Source organism: Mesoplodon densirostris, chromosome 5, assembly GCF_025265405.1.
Source record: "Mesoplodon densirostris isolate mMesDen1 chromosome 5, mMesDen1 primary haplotype, whole genome shotgun sequence".
Lineage (NCBI taxonomy): Eukaryota > Metazoa > Chordata > Mammalia > Artiodactyla > Ziphiidae > Mesoplodon > Mesoplodon densirostris.
This window is the reverse complement of record NC_082665.1, coordinates 59,269,292-59,291,315: the sequence shown is the minus strand read 5'-3', so window position 1 is coordinate 59,291,315 and position 22,024 is coordinate 59,269,292. Positions and strand designations below refer to the sequence as shown.

Genomic DNA, 22,024 nt, shown 5'->3' with positions numbered 1-22,024 from the left:
ATTCAGTGCTCTCCTGGCTCAATCCCTGGACGGGAACAAAAACTCTGCTTCAAGCCACTGCAGGCCGAGGTCACTCGAGATCAATGTAACCTTGGACAAATCACCTTGCCTCACTACGCCTCTTGTATAAAGCAATATTTGTTTTTGTCTTTGATTTTTACCAAGAAAGTCCTTAGATTTTTTTTTCTGTTGCAGATTCTTTAAAATTTGAATGAAAGCTATGACTTCTACCTAGAAGCTCACACATCCTTCTTCTATCAGTAAGTAATCAAGGGATAAGCAATGCAAGAGAGATCAATTTAGCCTTCAACCAGATTACATTTGTCTAGCTCTTGAGTTCAGCCTAACATACAAGCCCTCCATGTGAAACTAAGGAGGACCCTTTGGGGCCGTCCTGGGCACAAAAGCCTTTCTGTGTCCCCTTTTTACTTATTTGCAAAAAAAAAAAAAAAAAAAAAAAGTCTTCTGCCTCTTAGACCTTCCTGAATACAAAGAGCAGATTCAGACAGCTGCTAATCAGGGAAGTAAGGGAATGCAGAAACAAAGGAACAATCAAGAAACTATAGTCCAGGACTCTGATTCCTCCTCAAGGAATATACATAACAGTATTTTTGAGTTCTTCTGCAGGAACTAAGGCCCCACATAGGTGGAGGATCATAACTTCAGGATGAGCACAAGGTTCCTGGAATACCACCCTGTTACCTCACCACCAACCAATCTGAGGAAAGTCACACACCCTGCAGTCCTCACCCCAAATTTTGTCTATAAAAACTTCTCCTCCAAAACCATCAGGGAGTTCAGTTTTTCTGAGCACAAGTTACCCATTCTCCTTGCTTGGCCCTGCAATAAACCTTTCTCTGATCCAAGCTCCATTTTGGTTCGTTTGGTCTCACTGTGTGTTGAGCACACAAACTTACATTCAGTAACACATGGTCTTCCTGATGAGCTATCCATCTCATTTCTGTTAAAAAAAAAAAAAAAATCACAAGCCCCAAATGGAGTCCTTTGCTCCCAAGACTGCAAACCAAGACTTAATTACAGTTTCAAATTCTCTCAGGAATGTGACCTTTAAACAGAAATTTTCTGATCAACACTAGTGTGGTAATCTGCATGATAAAAACCCCTGCTGTTCCCTTCACCCAAAATTTGATGGCCTGGCCTGAAACAATCCTTTCTTTTCTTCTGCTAATAGCTTCCTTGCCCCACCCTCCTTCTGCCTATAAAAACCTTCCATTTTGTACACCCCCTCAGAGAGCCCTTTTATTTACTAGAAAGGATGCTGCCAGATTCATGAGCCATTGAATAAAGCCAATTAGATCATCAGATTTACTTGGTTGAATTTTTGTTTTTTAACATTTCTCAAGGCCACCCTCCATGCCCAAATTTCATGTATCAAAACTAACCCCTGTTGTTTGTTGAACAATTCTCACTTATTTTCCTTTGTTTGTACTGGTCTGTTTTTCTGAAATGCCCTTCTCTGATTTTCACACAACCAACAAATTAACTCTTCACAATCATGTCCCAAAACCTTGTACAAAAATGCAAGGGCAATGCAAATATATCAGTTTAGGGCTGGCAGAGAACTGAAGTGAAATAAACTGGTTTGCTCTGGATTGAGGTTGTGTGTCTTTTGTGTTTTTCTTAGTTGCTCATTGACTTGACTGCCCCCACTAGTCTGTAAAGACAGATTTTTTCCTGTCTACCACTCTGTTCCAAGCTTATCACAGAGCCTAGCTCATAGTGGGCACTCCCAAGATGTGTCAAATGAATTTTCAAGGAGTTCATGAAGCCTTATCTAGACTCTATCCCTGGGCAGGTTGTTGGATGTCTCCCTTCTGTGATTGCAAAGTAATTGCTTGAGAAAAAAAAAAAATCAACTCTCACTCCCTCTCTAGTACTGAACTATGAGATTTTTTGAAAGTAGAAAAATGCATCTGAGAGCTTTTTGAAGGTAGGAGATGTATCTTGGTGTGCCTGATATCTTATATTGTGCCACACAAATTACAGGTGGTCAATTTCTATATGTAAATGAACTGAACTGTTCAAGACAATATTCATTCATTCTTTGCCTATAAATCTAGCTTTCCAACCAAATTTTAATATCCTTGAGAGTTCACATATCTTGTATCAAGTATATTAATATGCGTAGGGTGGGAAGTCCAACATAAATCAATAAATACTGTAGTTACTGAGCTGCTTGGGTAAGTACTCTCTAAGGAAGAACTTAGTTATGACTCCTATCCAAAAGGATCAATAAGACTGACAAAAACAATCAATTGGATAAACAAAAACATAAAAACAGAGGAGAAGGGCTTCCCTGGTGGCGCAGTTGTCGAGAGTCCACCTGCCGATGCCGGGGACACGGGTTCGTGCCCTGGTCCAGGAAGATCCCGCATGCCGCGGAGCGGCTGGGCCCATGAGCCATGGCCGCTGAGCCTGCACGTCTGGAGCCTGTGCTCCGCAATGGGAGAGGTCACAACAGTGAGAAGCCCGTGTACCGCAAAAAAAAAAAAAAAAAAAAATCAGAGGAGAGAAGGACACATGAGTAAAATGAAGCTCAGGGAACTAGAAATATAAGGTTGCCTAGAAACAGGCAGTGGGTGGATGAGGAAATAAAACAGCTTAGCATTCCATTCATTTTTTAAAGCTAAAACTGCATTACATTTCTGAACGAGTCAAAAGCTCCTGATCATTCTCCTCAGCTCTTCTCATCTTATCCCCCCATCTCTGCTCCTCTGGGAAGAAAGCAGTGGTGGTAAAAGAAGAAATGGGAAAGACAATTCTGGCTTCTTCCTTAAAACCTCAATAGTTTGGAAAATGACTGTCAGTCTGAGAAATAAGAAAATTCTATCAGAAACCCCCAAGGTCAGATCGGGCCTGCATTGCTGATGCAGAACTCACAGGGCAAGACTTAACCCCAAAGGTACACAGATTTCAACTCACTGATATAGAGCCACAGCAGTGTCCAGGCTATGACCGCTAAGATGAACAAAAATACTGTGAAGAGAATGATTTTGTTTTGGACGTTCCAAAAGGGAGCTTTCTTCTTGAGTTGCTTCTTGGGTTTGGGTTTGTTGACGGGTTTTCTTGGTGGTCGTCTCCCTGGCAGCTTCCCTTGGACACTGACCACCTGAACTGAGATATTGGATATCTTCAAAAGAATGAAAGATGTGTTAACAGTTAGAAGTAGTCTAGAGCTTAAATGCAACCACCTAGTCAGGAGAATCTTGGTGCTAAAAGGCCTAAATAAGTCAAATTATTTACATAAGCATTGACTTGCATTGAATCACACAGTTAAGACCAATCAGAAAAAAACAAGCGGTACATGAACTCTAGTGAAATGGTTCCCAGGTCCTCAGCTGGTCCCCTCAACTCTCCAACTCTGCTAAACTGACACTGTAGAGGATAGGCCTGAATTTTATGGAGTGTAGACTAGAGGACCTAAAGGTCAGACAGGATTCTATGGGGGTTGATTCATCTGTCCACCACTCTGGGGATGTGTGTGTTTGTACGATATAGCTTTTCTCCCACAGTCAGTGTCTTCTGGGCTGAGGCAGATTGAAAGTAAGAATAGAAGTGAGTTCCTCAGAGAAACTAATTGATTTCTTAATTATGGCTTCGTGACCTGGTGGTAATGATACCGAGCAGGACCCTGTGGGACTCCTGGGCACAAAAGCCTTTCTGTGTCCCGTATTTCTTGATTACAGGAAATAGGCTTCACTCAGCCTCCATGACCTTCCCTGAGTTCCAACAAGCTGGTTCAAACAGTTGCTAATTAAGGAAGGGAGACAAGGGAGGAAAAGTCAAAAGAAACAATAGTGCAGCCTTGGGGCAGGGTCCTGGTTCCCCATCAAGGGATATACATAACAGTATCTACGAGCTGTTTTTCAGATACTGAAACCCCCATCAGGTAGGAGAAATTAACAGTATGCTGCCCACAAACACGTAGACCCCAGACGGGTTGAAACCAGAAGTTACCTCACCACTAACCAGTCAGAAGATTGTCCATGAGCTGATCATGCCCTCTTTGAACCATTACTATAAAACTCCTCACTATCCCCTCCAGGTTGAGACACACAGTTTTGAGGGCATTAGCTCACTGTGGCCCCCTTTGCCTGGCAAAGCAATAAAGCTATTCTTTTCTACTTCACCCAAAACTCTGTCTCCAAAAATTAATTCAGTGTTGGGGTACAGAGGCCGGATTCAGCTTCAGTCGGAAGAAAAATTTGAGGATGATGCTCTCAGTTGTGTAGGGATGCAGGACAAGGATCAAACTGCTTGCTTTACCACCGCCTCACAGGCATGCACTTCGAAGCCAGCCACTGAACTGGTCAGTGACTCAGGTTTTCAATACAAATGAACGAATGATTAAAAAATAAAGAATGAAATAGGGGACTCATGTTAGATTAGAAAATTACCAGGTTTAGTGCAAGGTGTTATGTGCAAAAGGAAAAAATACATTATTTAACTCTTTCCCCTCCTCTTTTTCTCCTCTATCCTCTGTCATCTGATGCTGTGAATTCTTTAATAATGTAAGTGAGAGTTTAACTTCTTTGAAGGAGAGATTTATACATGTCAGGGTAACTAAACTTCAGTGACAAAATAACTTTTAAACACACATTCTTTTAAAGGCAAGAATCTGGAACACCAGTTCCAAAGAAATAATCTTTCGAGCTCTCCTCTAAGAATGCTCTCATTCTCTCTTACTCTCTCTCTCTCACTGTTCCCTACAAAGTACATGTCTTCCAGTCTTTAATCTTACCAATTAACGGGATAATATGTAGCCAAGAACATTCTAAATTATTCATGGCTCCCTCATTCTTTTTGCCAAACACTCCTGTCAACCCCTGGAGTGAAATGTAGCTTATATGCCTCCTGTTGAAACTGAACTAGACCAGATCTCATCTAATGTGATGTCCTGCAGGACTGAGGATGGTGTTTCTAAAGAGAAAAACATTCTGTTGTTGGATGACTTGACTATGGTGTCAAGTTACTTTCAAATATTCCCCCCAAGAAGTAAAAAAGGATGACACACAGAAATGCTAGCCCGTGTACAACTGACAAGGTCAAGGTTTGGTCTTTAGGTGCGGGAACACATTATAGGCAGTCTCAGTTAGCCCTGATTAAATTTTAAAGTGGAATTTGTGGAGAGATCAGTACCATTTCCCTGGAGTTTTAGAAAAACAGCTGCAAATCAATTGCCAAGTACAGCACTTTAAAACAAGCTCAAATTTGTAAAATCCATTAAGTTCCAAAGGAAGGCTAAGTATTTTATTATTGTTTCCTTTATTTTTGTAAAGTAACTCAGTCTCATTTTACTAAAAGGGTCAGCAATAAATGGCATTCGAGTAACAGAGAAGGCTTCTCTCAATGTACTTACATTCACATCAGCAGGTTTGGATGCAACATCGCTGTTTTCTTTGTCCATTTTTAGTTGTTCTGCAGGTGAACATCCAGAGGTACATCCAAGCCAGTTTTCAGCCCCTTACATTCCCGCTTGAGAAGAATTGGTTGCCACATTCAAGCTAGCTTTCAGAGGAAAGGAATCAATTTACCTCCACCGGCTCCAGTTCAGAAACTGAAGCTGCCTCATTACTATATAGTGAATGTTAAAGGGACCTAGCAGAGAGCCTTGCAAACCCAAACTAAAGGTTTTTTAATGTTACCCTAATATGAGTCAGGCCTCTCAGAGCCCAGCCTCAAGACAAGGTTGCCTCACAAGGATACAGTCCAACAACCCCTAAATATTTACAAGTCATTTATATTTTTGTCTGCATCTACTAAAGTATATTACGAGATCTAATGTATAACCCTCAGCATTGCTTCTTAGAAATCCCCATACTGCCCAGGGGAGGGTAAAATGGGTGAAGGGGGTGAACTGTATGGTGATGGATGGTGATTAGACTTAGGGTGATGATCACATTGTAGTGTATATAAATATCAGTTTATAATGTTGTACACTTGAAATTATATAATGTTTCATTCCAATTTTACCGCAATACAAAAAAAGAAAAGAAATCCCCCCCACACACACCCATTTCTCTTGCTGGCGTCTCAAGCCAACTCCAGAAGCCTCACTGTCCAATTCTGCTCTTAGCTTTCCAGCCACACTCTCTGAAAATCCCTATCCAAGAGGTTGGGCTTTTTCCCCCCTTTTTTCTCCCCCTTCTCTTGCAGTCCTCAGTAAACCCATGCCCTTCCTGATGAAAATCTTCTTTTCCCATCTCTCCCAGTCGTCCCCATGTCAATCTGAATTAGGTTCAAGGGTAGGAAGCGGAGAGTAATCGTGAGATGCACCGTCAGGGTTTTCCTCAGCACACAGGAGGAACAAGGCTCACACATTGCACCCCTTGTCCCTGTGACACAGACATGCTTCCCTCTAGGCACTGTGAATCAGTGGAAAGCTGATCAATTGCCCTTTAAAGGGGAAGCACTGCTCTGCTGATTTGGACACAAACTCTGCATCATTCAGGGGATGGTCATAAAGAAGCAAGTGAGAAAGTGCCTACTGAAAGTGGTGGGAAATTACTAGTTAAATCCTGACAACCAAATTATATCATGTTGTACAAATCTGCTTCTTGGCTTTGTTATTTATTAATAACAGTGATGAAATGACTAATAATGCTTTAGCCTTTATAATGATAAGATTGGGAAATTAAAAAATTTCTTTAATTGCCCATCCTTCTTGTGTTATTTCCCTTATTTCTAGAATTACTCATTTCGCCAATATAAGTAAAATATATGTCCTGGGCAGTGGCACTGAAAAGACTTTCTTCTTGAGAGTCAAACTTTAGACAGACTCCTCTGAGCCCTCTTTGTGATCAGGCCTCATTCTTGGGTCCTGACAGCATCTGCCTACCCAGTTGTAATAAGAATCTTGCTATCAGCTTAGTGAGAATCCCCCCTATCTTGATATCTGATCAAGTTCTTCATCCTCCATTCTTGACGTATAAATCCTTGGCCTGCCTTTAGCAAGAATCCATCTACCCTTAGTGTTTCCTCTTAGTAATCTCCCATCCACTGACCCCCTCACTCTGCTCATTTGCCATAAATGACCAGCTGTCTTTACTGTATTTGGAATTGAGCTAAGTTCTATTCTGAAGACTCTTTCCCCTATTACACTAGTACTGAACAAAATCTGTCTTTACAGCTTTTCACTAGTGTGCATCTATTTCTCTTTGACACCAAGAATGGGAAAGGGGTGGCAAATCATAAGAGGCTGAACTACATATACAGAATTTTAAAACAATCATAAAAACAACTACAGGCTAATTTTTTTTGAATCTCCATTTGCCAGCAATTCTAAATAATTTCAGTGATAAAATACTCTTCTCTGAAAAAAATCTTTGGTATAAGTTCCAAACAATTGCTTCCATTACAACTGAGTTTTATTAATATATACATAAGTTTCAAAATGAGCACAGTTTTATAACTCATTGTTTAATAAACGAGAAATATTATATAGAAGTTAATTTGAAAAACTCCCATTTGTACAGTTGGTCTCAAGCACAAGAGGACTCTATGACACATGCTCATTTTGAGAGTAAGTTTCTAACAGTTTGGAATCATTTAAGTTTACTTGGAGTAGAATCCTTGTCTCCTGTGGTACTGCATATTCCTGCACTTAAACAGAATATTCAATATAAGCAATAATAGTACAATGATTGTAAAGATGAAGAAACAGAATGGTAATTATTTCATTTCTGTTACTCCATGTGACCATTCAAAATTAATTAATATTTAAAATGTAACACAAGCATACAGACTGTGAACTGCAAGGTATAATATTTTATATATAATATTTTGTCTGTAATATTTATTTTTTTAACTTTTTTCTAGCAAAATTATGCATACAAAGTTGAATAAAACTTTTTACTGTGTTTTGTTATTGTTTTTTCACTTTATTCCATGATTATTACTGAAAATGTGTTCATTGTATCAACTCAAGGATTGTTTAAAAATGATCCCCTGCAGGGCCTCCCTGGTGGCGCAGTGGTTGAGAGTCCGCCTGCCGATGCAGGGGATATGGGTTCGTGCCCCGGTCTGGGAGGATCCCATATGCCGCGGAGCGGCTGGGCCCGTGAGCCATGGCCGCTGGGCCTGCGCATCCGGAGCCTGTGCTCCGCAACGGGAGAGGCCACAACAGTGAGAGGCCCACATAACGCAAAAAGGAAAAAAAAAAAAAAAAAAAAAAAAAGATCCCCTGCAGATGGATAGATATATGATAAAGTAAGTATAACAAATGTTAATGTAGAATCTAGGTGTGGATATATGCATTTACACTACAGAATTTTTTCAAGTATATGTTTGAAATTTTTCTTGATAAAATGTTAGAGAGGAAATTATCATCTCCGGGAGTCAACTCTAGATAAGCCACTGGTTTTGAGAGGCAATAGCAAAGGCAGCTGGGGTGCAGGAAAGTCTTGGTGAATGAGCTTGTATTCATCTCCTTTTGCTGGCATGGATGTTCTGGTGCAAAAATCCCTTCAATTCCCAGAACACATGGCCAAAGACAATCACAATGGCCAGATGTAAGCTAGTGCTTCCCATCACAAAGATCTTGAAAGACAGTGAAGAGGTTTCTGTTCCTTTCCCAGGAACAAAGGTCCCTGTGCTGAGGGAAGGGAGGCAGGTGTCTGCCCACTGGCTGGTGAGCAAATAGTGTGCAGTGACCTGGGTCAGAGGAGAAATATCTCCCCATTGGATTCTGCAGTGATTGCTGAGAGCACATAACCTAGCCAATACAGCAATTCATCACATGAAAGTATTTAAAATGCTTCAACCTTCTGCCCAAAGATGAGCCCAGCATATCTGAAGGCCTGGAGGTAGGGCCAAGTCATCCATCTAACATGAGCAAGGTTCTGAGCCTCTGGCACAGAAGGGCACTTAGCAAGGGGGGGTGGGGGTGGCGGGGGAGTGACACTGCCATCCTTGCCTAACCAGAGGAGAGGCCAGCTCTCCTGCAACAGATAAAGTTCTTTTCTGCTATTTAGGATCCACTTCTCTCTGTTACGACAAATAGCCATGTGCAAATTTGCCACCTGATCACCACTCACCACCAAGCTCTCTGCAGAGGGGAGTGAATCCTGAGGAAACACAAGGTTGCACAGGAGCCTAGGAAGCCAGCCTGCCACTTAACACTATCACCCTTGGGGTCCTGTAATAAAGGGACACAACAGTGATCCTAGCTTCTCTTTTCCTGCTGACTCACAGGGAGCTTGATCCTAATCTTTACATCATATCACATGGATTATTTTTAAAAATAAAATGACGTGCAGTGTCTTAGAGAACCCCTAGATCTGGACTGTTGTAATATCCCCTTAACAGGTTTTCCTCATCTAGGCTCATCCTTCCCATGTACACATCACTACTAAATACACCTTCCTAAAATAACTCTCCAGTGTCACCTCCATCCTTGACAATGGCAGCCCAGTCTCCTTTTGTTTAGCTCCCTAGCCTGACATTCAAGGTCTTCCTCAGTGTGGGACCAGGCTACCATTCTGTGTCCTCCCATCTCATCTGTTAAACCTGCTCTGTCAAACCATGCAGTTTCAATCTATATTCATCCATTTGTTCACCTACCTTTCTGTTTACTCCATACGTATTGCATGCCTACTATGAGACAGATGCCAAATATTTTTTAACTGAATAAACTATATCTCTGCCCTTAAAAAGCTCTCAATAGAGGAGGCAGACAGGCAAACCAATGATTACAACATTATGTAATAAGTGCTATCAAAGAGGTGTCAACAAAATGCCATAGAATCATAGAGGAGGCTGATATTAGCAGCCCTCTCATCTGACTCTTGTGCCCCCAGTCCACATTACCTTATTCAAATCCTAACCACTTTCAACAGCCTACTTTCCTGCCAGCTTTTCCACCCCAGACCACAGCACTCTCTTCTTCCCCCAACTCAAAGTCTTAATTGTACATATCAGTACTTGAGACTTAAATAAAGTTATAATAATCCATCAAACATTACTTTGCAGTATCTCTTATGTTGTCTTGTCAGTTATTTAGCTTGTCATCTGAATATTCTATCTCCAAGCTCCTTGACCTCATATTAACCAATTATATCTGCAATGACTCTATTTCCAAATAACGTCATGTTCTGAGATAGCGGGAGTTTAAACTTCAGCTTGTCTTTGGAACAAATGACACAAGCCCATAACACCCTCAATTTCTGTAGGAGTGGGAGGGACTCTTGGAGGGTAGCCACTCTCAACAGAGTAAACTTGCTTTTAAAGGACAGTATTGCAAAAATTCTAAAGCCTGGTCATAGTCTGGGGCAGCTGCAAGTGGTATTCTAACCATATTATCTGGATGTTATCCTGAAACCTCACCATGCTCTTCTGACTCCTTTTCCCTCCCTGGTGAGGAGAGGGAAGGATGGTGCAGAATGACTCAGTCATGGTCCAGGAGGAGCCATCAGTACATCATCCATGATCAGCCATATCAATACCAAGGGATGAATGTTCAGACGAGATTGTCTTACATTAGACCAGTAATGGGACAATAAGGTGGTGGATGGCTACTGCATCTTCTCTTTCTGGTTCAATGGACACATTAAAAAGACCTCTTGGACTCCCCTGGTGGTGCAGTGGTTAAGAATCTGCCTGCCAATGCAGGGGACATGGGTTCGAGCCCTGCTCTGGGAAGACCCCACATGCTGCGTAGCAACTAAGCCTGTGTGCCATAACTACTGAGACTGAGCTCTAGAGCCCATGCTCTGCAACAAGAGAAGCCACCTCAATGAGAAGCCCACCCACTGCAATGAGAAGCCCACACACCACAACGAATAGTAGTCCCCACTGGCCACAACTAGAGAAAGCCCGCATGCAGCAACAAAGACACAATGTGGCCAAAAATAAATAAATAAATAAAATTCTATTAAATAAATAAATTGTGACCTTTCTCTCGGGTCACACAGATTGTATCTTTAAAAAAAATAGACCTCTTTCCCCTTTTTAAGTGTATAATATAAAGAGTACTCAATTTAGTAAAAGCATGTGGTCAGGCTAAGGAATACTTGAGTAAACTAATCCAGAAGTGACTCAACAACACATCCCTTACCAGACAAACCTTAGAGGGTCAGATTGGCCTGAGTTGGTAAACAGCACTGTCACAGAGAGATATGAATATATAGAGCTGGAAAAGTTCTGGCTCACTGTAGGTGCTGAATTAACTCAATGTTTGATGAAGGAATGAATCTGCTTCACTAAAAAGTATTGATTTTGGAAATTATGCAAAGCCCACTAGAATACAAAGGAATACACTTTTAAAGTCATGTTTAGAAACCAGATGAGATCTAGGGTTCAAGATGGCAGAGTAGAAGGACATGCTCTCACTCCCTCTTGTGAGAGCACCGGAATCACAACTAACTGCTGAACAATCATCGACAGGAAGACACTGGGAGTCACCAAAAATGATACCCCACATCCGAAGACAAAAGAGAAGCTGCAATGAGACGGTAGGAGGGGCGTAATCACAGCAAAATCAAATCCCATACTGCTGGGTGGGTGACTCACAAACTGGAGAACACTTTTACCACAGAAGTCCAACCACTGGAGTGAAGGTTCTGAGTCCCATGTCAGGCTTCCCATCCTGGGGGTCCGGCAATGGGAGGAGGAATTCCTAGAAAATCAGACTATGAAGACTAGTGGGATTTGATTGCAGGGCTTTTACAGGACTCGGGGAAAGAGAGACTCCACTCTTGGAGGGCACACACAGAGTAGTGTGCCCATTGGGACCCAGGGGAAGGAGCAGTGACCCCATAGGAGACAGAATCAGACCTACCTGCTAGTGTTGGAGGGTCTCCTGTAGAGGCGGGACAGAGGTGGCTGTGGCTCACCATGGGGACAAGGACACTGGCAGCAGAAGTTCTGGGAAGTACTCCTTGGGGTGAGCCCCCCCAGAGTCTGCCATTAGCCCCACCAAAGAGCCAGGTAGGCTCCAGTGCTGGGGTGCCTCAGGCCAAACAACCAACAGGGAAAGAATCCAGACCCACCCATCAGCAGACAAGTAGATTAAAGTTTTACTGAGCTCTGCCAATCAGAGCAACACCCAGCTCTACCCACCACCAGTCCCTCTGATCAGGAAGCTTGCACAAGCCTCTTAGATGGCCTCATCCACCAGAGGGCAGAAAGCAGAAGCAAGAAGAACTACAATTCTGCAGCCTGTGGAAGGAAATTCACAGAAAGATAGAAAGATAAACAGAAAGATAGACAGAAAGATAGATACAATGAAAGGACAGAGGACTTTGTACCAGATGAAGGAACAAGATAAAACACCAGTAAAACAACTAAATGGAGATAGGCAACCTTCCAGAAAAAGAATTCAGACTAATGATAGTGAAGATGATCCAGGACCTCAGAAAAAGAATGGAGGCAAAGATCGAGAAGATGCAAAAAATGTTTAACAAAGACTTAGAAGAATTAAAGAACAAACAAACAGAGATCAACAACACAATAACTGAAATGAAAAATACACTAGAAGGAATCAATAGCAGAATAACGGAAGCAGAACTGGTAACTGACCTGGAAGACAGAATGGTGGAATTCACTGTCGTGGAACAGAATAAAGAAAAAAGAATGAAAAGAAATGAAGACAGCCTAAGAGACCTCTGGGACAACATTAAACGCAACAACATTCACATTATAGGGATCCCAGAAGGAGAAGAGAGAGAAAAAGGGCCTGAGAAAATATTTGAAGAGACTATAGTCGAAAACGTCCCTAACATGGGAAAGGAAATAGCCACCCAGCTCCAGGGGTGCAGAGAGTCCCAGGCAGGAAAACCCAAGGAGAAACATGCCAAGACACATAGTAATCAAACTGTCAAAAATGAAAGACAAAGAAAAATTATTGAAAATGACAAGGGAAAAATGACAAATAATATACAAGGGAACTCCCGTAAGGTTAACAGCTGATTTCTCAGTAGAGACTCTACAAACCAGAAGGGAGTGGCATGGTATGTTTAAAGTAATGAAAGGGAAGGACCTACAACCAAGATTACTATACCTGGCAAGGATCTCATTCAGATTCGATGGAGAAATCAAAAGCTTTACAGACAAGCAAAAGCTAAGGGAATTCAGCACCACCAAACCAACTCTACAAAAACATGCTAAAGCAACTTCTCTAGGTGGGAAACATAAGAGAAGAAAATGACCTACAAAAACAAACCCATAACAATTAAGAAAATGGTCATAGGAACATACATATCGATAATTACCTTAAATGTGAATGGATTAAATGCTCCAACCAAAAGACACAGGCTCACTGAATGGATACAAAAACAAGACCCATGTATATGATGTCTACAAGAGACCCACTTCAGACCTAGGGACACATACAGACTGAAAGTGAGGGGATGGAAAAAGATATTCCATGCAAATGGAAATCAAAGGAAAGTTGGAGTAGCAATACTCATATCAGATAAAAGAGACTTTAAAATAAAGAACATTACAAGAGACAAGGAAGGACACTACATAATGATCAAGGGATCAATCCAAGAAGAAGATATAACAATTATAAACATATATGCATCCAACATAGGAGCACCTGAATCCATAAGTCAACTGCTAACACCTATAAAAGAGGAAATCGACAGTAACACAATAATAGTGGGGGATTTTAACACATCACTTACACCAATGGACAGATCATCCAGACAGAAAATTAATAAGGAAGCACAAGCTTTAAATAAGACAATAGACCAGATAGATTTAATTGATATTTATAGGACATTCCATCAAAAAACAGCAGATTACACTTTCTTCACAAGTGCACATGGAACATGCTCCAAGACAGATCACATCTTGGGTCACAGGTCAAGCCTTGGTAAATTTAAGAAAATTGAAACAAAATCAAACATCTTTTCCAACCACAATGCTATGAGATTAGCAATCCATTACAGGGAAAAATACGTAAAAGACACAAACACATGGAGGCTAAACAATACGTTACTAAAGGACCAAGAGATCACTGAAGACATCAAAGAGGAATTCAAAAAATACCTAGAGACAAATTACAATGAAAACATGATGATCCAAAACCTATGGGATGCAGCAAAAGCAGTTTTAAGAGGGAAGATTATAGCAATACAAGCCTACCTCAAGAAACAAGAAAAATCTCAAATAAACAATCTAACCTTACACCTAAAGGAATTAGAGAAAGACAAAACCCAAAGTTAGTAGAAGGAAAGAAGTCATAAAGATCAGAGCAGAAATAAATGGAATAGAAACAAAGAAAACAATGGCAAAGATCAATAAAACTAAAACTGGTTCTTTGAGAAAATAAACAAAATCGATATCCCTGTAGCCAGACTCATCAAGAAAAAGAGGGAGAGGACTCATATCAATAAAATTAGAAATGAAAAAGGAGAAGTTACAATGGACAATGAAGAAATACAAAGCAACAAGGATGTCCACTCTCGCTACTATTATTCAACATAGTCTTGGAAGTACTAGCCATGGCAATCAGAGAAGAAAAAGAAATAAAAGGGATACAAATTGGAAAAGAAGAAGCAAAACTGTTACTATTTGCAGAAGACATGATACTATACATACAGAATCCTAAAGATGCCACCAGAAAACTACTAGAGCTAATCAGTGAATTTGGTAAAGTTGCAGGATAAATTAATGCGCAAAAATCTCTTGCATTCCAATACACTAACAATGAAAGATCAGAAAGAGAAATTAAGGAAACAATCCCATTTACCATTGCAACAAAAAGAATAAAATACCTAGGAATAAACCTACCTAAGGAGGTAAAAGACCTGTACTCAAAAAAGTATAAGACAATGGGGCTTCCTTGGTGGCACAGCAGTTAAGAATCCACCTGCCAGTGCAAGGGACATGGGTTAGAGCCCTGGTCCGGGAAAATCCCACATGCTGTGGAGCAAGTAAGCCTGTGTGCCACAACTACTGATCCTGCAATCTAGAGCCCACAAGCCACAACTACTGAACCCACATGCTTACAGCCCATGCTCCACAACAAGAGAAGCCACCACGATGAGAAGCCCGCGCACCGCAACAAAGAGTAGCCCCCACTCACCGCAACTAGAGAAATGCCTGCACACAGCAACAAAGATCCAACACAAAGAAAAATAAAATAAATAAATTAAAAGAACAATTTGCAAGTATTATATAAAAATATATTTTAAAAAACCAAAACTATAAGACACTGATGAAAGAAATCAAAGATGACACAAACAGAAGGAAAGATATACCATGTTCTTGGATTGGAACAATCAATAACGTGAAAACGGCTGTAGTACCCAAAGCAATCTACAGATTCCGTGCAATCCCTTTCAAATTACCAGTGGCATTTTTTACAGAACTAGAACAAAAAATCTTAAAATTTGTATGGAGACAAAAAAGACCCCAAATAGCCAAAGCTATCTTGAGGGGAAAAAATGGAGCTGGAAGAACCAGACTCCCTGACTTCAGACTATAATACAAAGCTACAGTAATCAAGACAATATGGTACTGGCATGAAAACAGAAATACAGATCAATGGAACAGGATAGAAAGCCCAGAGATAAACCCATACACCTATCGTCAACTAATCTATGACAAAGGGGGCAAGGATATACAATAGAGGAAAGACAGTCTCTTCAATAAATGGTTCTGGGAAAACTAGACAGCTACAAGTAAAAGAATGAAATGAGAACACTCCCTAACACCATACACAAAACTAAACTCAAAATGGATTAGAGACCTAAATGTAAGACCAGACACTATAAAACTCTTAGAGGAAAACATAGGAAGAACACTCTTTGACATAAATCACAGCAAGATCTTTTATGACCCACCTCCTAGAGTAATGGAAATAAAAACAAAAATAAACAAATGGGACCTAATGAAACTTAAAAGCTTTTGCACAGCAAAGGCAACTACAAACAAGACAAAAAGACAACCCTCAGAATGGGAGAAAATATTTGCAAACGAATCAATGGACAAAGGATTAATCTCCAAAATATATAAACAACTCATGCAGCTCAATATTAGAAAATAAACAACCCAATCCAAAAACGGGCAGAAGACCTAAATAGACATTTCTCCAAAGAAGACATAAAGATGGCCAAGAAGCACATGAAAAGCTGCTCAACATCACTAATTTTTTTTTTTTTTTTTTTTTTTTTTTTTTTTTTTTTTGCAGTATGCGGGCCTCTCACTGTTGTGGCCTCCCCCGTTGCGGAGCACAGGCTCCGGACGCGCAGGCTCCGGACGCGCAGGCTCAGCGGCCATGGCTCACGGGCCCAGCCGCTCCGCGGCATATGGGATCCTCCCAGACCGGGGCATGAACCCGTATCCCCTGCATCGGCAGGCGGACTCTCAACCACTTGCGCCACCAGGGAGGCCCAACATCACTAATTTTTAGAGAAATGTTAATCAAAACTACAATGAGGTATCAACTCACACCAGTTAGAATGGGTATCATCAGAAAATCTACAAACAACAAATGCTGGAGAGGGTGTGGAGAAAAGGGAACCCTCTCGCACTGTTGGTGGGAATGTAAATTGATAGAGCCACTATGGAGAACAGTATGGAGGGTCCTTAAAAATCTAAAAATAGAACTACTATATGACCCAGCAATCCCACTACTGGGCATATACCCTGAGAAAACCATAATTCAGAAAGACACATGCACCCCAATGTTCATTGCAGCACTATTTACAATAGCCAGGTCATGGAAGCAACCTAAATGCCCATTGACAGCCGAATGGATAAAGAAGATGTGGTACATATATATGATGGAATATTACTCAGCCATAAAAAAGAATGAAATTGGCTCATTTGTGGAGACGTAGATGGATCTAGAGACTGTCATACAAAGTGAAGTAAGTCAGAAAGAGAAAAACATATATCATATATTAACGCATACATGTGGAACCTAAAACTTGATGCAGATGAACCAGTTTGTAGGGCAGAAATAGAGACACAGATGTAGAGAACAAACGTATGGACACCAAGGGGAGAAAGTGGCAGGGGGTGGTGGTGGTGGGAAGAATTGGGCTATTGGGATTGACATATATGCACTAATATGTATAAAATAGATAACTAATAAGAAGCTGCTGTTTAAAAAGGTAAATAAAATAAAATTCAACAACAAAAAGAGATGGCATCTAAAAAAATAAAAAGGTAAATTAGGACTTCCCTGGTGGTGCAGTGGTTAAGAATCCGCCTGCCAATGCAGGAGACACAGGTTCAAGCCCTGGGAACATCCCACACTCTGTGGAGCAGCTAAGCCCGTGTGCCACAACTATTGAGCCCACGTGCCACAACTACTGAAGCATGTGTGCCTAGAGCCTGTGCTCTGGAACAAGAGAAGCCTCTGGAATGAGAAGCCTGTGCACAGCAGCGAAGAGGAGCCCTGGCTTGCTGCAACTAGAGAAAGCTGCACAGCAACGAAGACCCAACTCAGCCAATAATAAATAAATAAATAAATAAATATTTTTTAAAAAGATGAGATGAATCAGATTGAAAGGATACGATTGGGGAAATGACAGAATGGTGAAAAATGAGAACAGTTAGGATAGAAAGAATGAAATAAAACACATGAATCAAAAATGGGCATGGCATAGGGCAGCATGGAGGAAAAGGAGGAATAAAAACAAGAGGAGAAGAAAACAAAGGGACAGGAGCAACTAGGGACAGGAGCAAATAACTCATTTTAAGTGTATATTCCATGCCATAGTTTGGCCTGGAGAGCATCTCCCTTCGTAGCAGAGCCAAGTCCTACACTGCTTTCTGCAGAGTTAACTTCTCTACCAATTTCCTCTCTCTCATGCTGTTCGATGCTCCAAGCTTCTTTGGAGTTTAGCCCCTTGTCATTCCAACTTCCCCATAGGCTGTGGAGATATTTGGAAATCTGAAATAAATATTGTTCAACTATTCGCTCATTGTCTTAAATCATTTGCAATTACAGACCCCAATGGCCTTGATGTAATTTACCAATGTCAAATGAGAAATCCCTTATTATATGTTCTGGTCATTTCTGTCAAAGATCCGATGATTGGGAGCACAGCTAAAATCCAAATGAAAACATCAGTGATGTGGTAAAACAAAAATCCTACCCTTCCCACCCTTCCACCCTCAAGAGAGAAGTATTTCTCAATTGAATTAGACACTTTCTCCTAAAAAAATGGTTTGGCTCACCAAGATTTTCTACCCTGACTGAGGGAAGTTACATAGTGTTGCAGCAGGGTTTTGGTTTTTGGGTTTTTTTTTTTCATTTTTTTCAATTACAAACTGTAGGTTAAGGTTTTGTTCCAGCCAGCACATAGTGTGTGTGTGTGGTTTCTGTAGCATCAGCTCCTAAATTACTTTTTTATTCAATTTTTTAATCTCAATTTGATTAATCTGACCTACCTAAAACCTCAGGGTATCAGGTAAATGTTTATTTGCCAGGATGTCTCCTGCCTGTCATGTTGTTTTTGATTTCATCTGAGAATTCTACAATATGGTTGGGAGTGTTCATCAGGATGCAGGAGCCTCTGGTGGGATGTTATTGCCTTTCCCAACAGGCTAAGCACTTCTGACTTATTGAGATGATTGCTGCCATCCTCTCACTTTCTTGTCAAGCATAAAGGGCAGATGAGTGGATGTCTCTGCTAAGTGATCACTCAGTGCATCAATTTGAGGCAATGGGCCAGAAAGGGTTTTATCTTAAATGGTATTTTTGTACTTTCACACATTGTTTGTCACTAGAAATCCTTGATAGCACCACCTGACAGTTACCCACAGCTGCCAAGTCTCCTTTCTCAAGATACAGGCTCTTCAGCCTCACTGACTGAATGCCTTCGTCTCTTAGAAAACCAGCAAAGGATGGAATCTATCCACTGGGCTGGCATCAGACTGGGAGAGTCATCAATCTCCACAGTCATCCAGAGCCACGAGGCAGGACTACGCAGGTAGGGGGCTCTGCTTCCGGACTCTCCTTATGATAAACCCACAGCAGCTGAAGGAGTCTCTGCTCCTTACAAACACACTGAGGGTGGCATGGGGCCTGACATATAGTGGGTGCTCAGTGAATCTTGGCCAGTGTATTAATTATTAACTAATAACAAGTACTAATTACTATGAATTAATGAATACAACACTGCCAAAGACCTAGTTTCTCTATCCTTATTCCTTTTACCACAGGAGTATTAGAGACTGTTTTGTATTATATTATAGACTGGTTTGCTTCTCAGAATTAATTTTTGTGTCCAGAGAGAATGCCACTCTCACCTTACCCTAATTAAAAGATTCCAAAGAAAAAGAAAGATTTACATAATATTTACACAGCTTTGTAGGAATAATTCTGATCAAAAATCATGAGTTAAATAAAAAAGAATCATAGGTTAAACTTTCATACATAAAACAAGCTACCTTAAGTGTTGGTTACTTGTATACACAAGGGTGCTCCAAATTCAGGAAGGAATTAAGCACATCTTTTGAGCAGGATCCAGAAAATCATCCATATCTGTGCTTTCCTGAATTACAAACAGGTGAGCTCTTCACTGTGAGTTCCCACTGGGGGAAGATGAAGAGTTAGTTGAGTACAGGGACCATGTCTTCACTTGTGTATCCCCCAGAACCTAACAGTGTGCTTAGGATGGAGAAAGCAGTATTGATGGAATTCATAAAACTTTGGAATCATAATGTTCAGAGTTCAAATTCTAGTTCCCACTTTTTTTTTTTTTTTTTTTTGCGGTACTCAGGCCTCTCAGTGTTGCGGCCTCTCCCTTTGTGGAGCACAGGCTGCGGACGCGCAGGCTCAGTGGCCATGGCTCACGGGCCCAGCCGCTCTGCGGCATGTGTGATCTTCCTGGACCGGGGCACAAACCCGTGTCCCCTGCATTGGCAGGCGGACTCTTAACCACTGCGCCACCAGGGAAGCTCTCTAGTTTCCCCTTTTACAACTGTTCTACTTCCTTCGACATCTCTAATCCTCACTTTCCTGACCTGGAAAGTTATGTCAATACTCACCTTGCAGGATAATTATATGCATTAAAGGAGATGAATTATATAGGTTGCCCAATATTTAGTAGGTGCTCAATAAATATCATTCAAGTGAAATTCCCCTGGGTCATTATTTTTCCCTTCAATTGTTCTGAAGCAGGTTTCCTTCTTTGGCAGAGTTTCTCATTTTGCAATTTATGTGAGTCAATCTCATCCCATCACAAGAGCGATGCAATGTTCTCCCAAAGAATTATTGTTCCAAGAATGTGGAACCAGAATGGCTCTTTAATTTTATCTGACATAAGGCCATTTCAATATCTGTTTCAGATACTGGTCGGTAGGGAAATATTCACCCTAAACCCATTTGAACCATAGTGAGTTGTACCCTTGCCCTTCAAAATGGCTTTACATTCTCAGCTCAGGGCTATGAAAGTTGACATATTTATTCTGAGAATATATAATAGGCTCATTGCCACATGAGAACTTTAATTTTGCTGAATGACAAATCAATTAACCACATTTTGCTTTAATTCTCTTGCCTAAGACATTCAAGTTGAATTCTGGAAACAATCATTTCTGTTCTGGTCCCGTATTTTGTAATATTTTTTTTACAGCTGATGCTTCTGTTTTTACCAACTGTGTCAACTTCAGAGTCATTAACAAGCATGAATAACTCATGGATTTAATGTGCTCTTTGGCAGAAATGAAAAATGCTGGGATTTTGAGCAAGGACCCAGCAATCATAAAACTCTTTTGCAGCTGCTGAGGAAGAACATCAAGTTCCACCAACATCTTAGTAGATAGACGCTGTCTTTCAGAATATTCACAAATAGATTTTTTTTTTTTTTTTTTTGCGGTATGCGGGCCTCTCACTGCTGTGGCCTATCCCATTGCGGAGCACAGGCTCCGGACGCGCAGGCTCAGCTGCCATGGCTCACAGGTCCACCCGCTCCACAGCATGTGGGATCTTCCCGGACCGGGGCACGAACCCGTGTCCCCTGCATTGGCAGGCGGACTCTCAACCACTGCGCCACCAGGGAAGCCCCACAAATAGATTTTTAAAGTGATAATTCTGATGGAGTGTAGAGAAATGGCCTCACTTATCTTTTACAGGTGAGTGTAAACTGGTACTCTAGATATAATTTGACCATATTAATCAAAAATGGATATTTAGCATCTAGGAAATTATCCTAAGGAAATTATCCTAAAGATACATCTATAAAAAATTTTGTAGTATTAATTTTAAAGGTGAAATTTGGGAACATTCTAAAATTTAACAATAAAGGATCAATTAAGTGAAATGTGGTACATCCATTCAATGGATTTTCAATGGGAAAGTATCCAGTCATTTTCATATAGAAGAGCTTTCAACGTAGAAAAGATTACTTCCTCTTCCTATCTTGTTGGGACATCCTCATGAGTCACATCCTCTTGTTTCTTGAGATGATATCTGCCCTTCACTTTCTATGAAGCTTTAATGGTGAACAGATTGTATCCAAGAGGAACTAGTTTCCTGCAAAAGGATAATGAAGATGGAGACACTCTAAAAATGTGATCTGATTACATATGTATTTTAATATTCTATGATGATGGGCACTAAACTGTGGGCAGAGGTTATCCTGGATGATGAGATTAAAGAGAGTCATTTATGTTCCCTGAATTCTTCAGATATTTTACAAAGTTTTATCAAGAGGGGAAAAACGCTTATGTTGAAATTTAAAAATGGAAAAGTTATTATGCTGGCCCAATGCACAAATACTTTGAAGCTAGAGTGATAGTAAATTAAGTATGCTGAACATTCATTGAGATCAGTGTTATTAATAAAGCAGCAGCAAGATAATAAAATAACTATAAGCCAACAACTCGAATCACTGTGCGCTTCCAAGGAGTATTGCCTCAGAGATTCATCTACTATGGATTATGTCATAACTACTGGCAATACAAGGTAATTTTGACTTAATCATATATTTCAGAAAGGATTAATGTTAGAAAATATTCAATTATCTTTCTTTTCTTTGTTGGGTGCACATGATGGCAAAGAACTGATTTGACATGGAAATTCCCATTTCTACAATTT

At 40.6% G+C, this 22,024-nt stretch overlaps 1 protein-coding gene across 1 annotated transcript in view; it reads right to left on the bottom strand.

Annotated features, from left to right (window-relative positions):
• The window catches only part of TMPRSS7 (transmembrane serine protease 7), a 49,302-nt gene extending 43,865 nt beyond the window's left edge, over nucleotides 1-5,437 (bottom strand). The window contains exons 1-2 of the mRNA XM_060099853.1: nucleotides 5,381-5,437; nucleotides 2,944-3,151 (exon numbers count right to left, since the gene is read on the bottom strand). Coding sequence (XP_059955836.1) covers nucleotides 2,944-3,151; nucleotides 5,381-5,428 — 256 coding nt within the window. The 5' untranslated portion in view covers nucleotides 5,429-5,437. The remainder of the gene's footprint in view (nucleotides 1-2,943; nucleotides 3,152-5,380) is intronic.
• Between the last annotated feature and the right edge of the window lie 16,587 nt (nucleotides 5,438-22,024).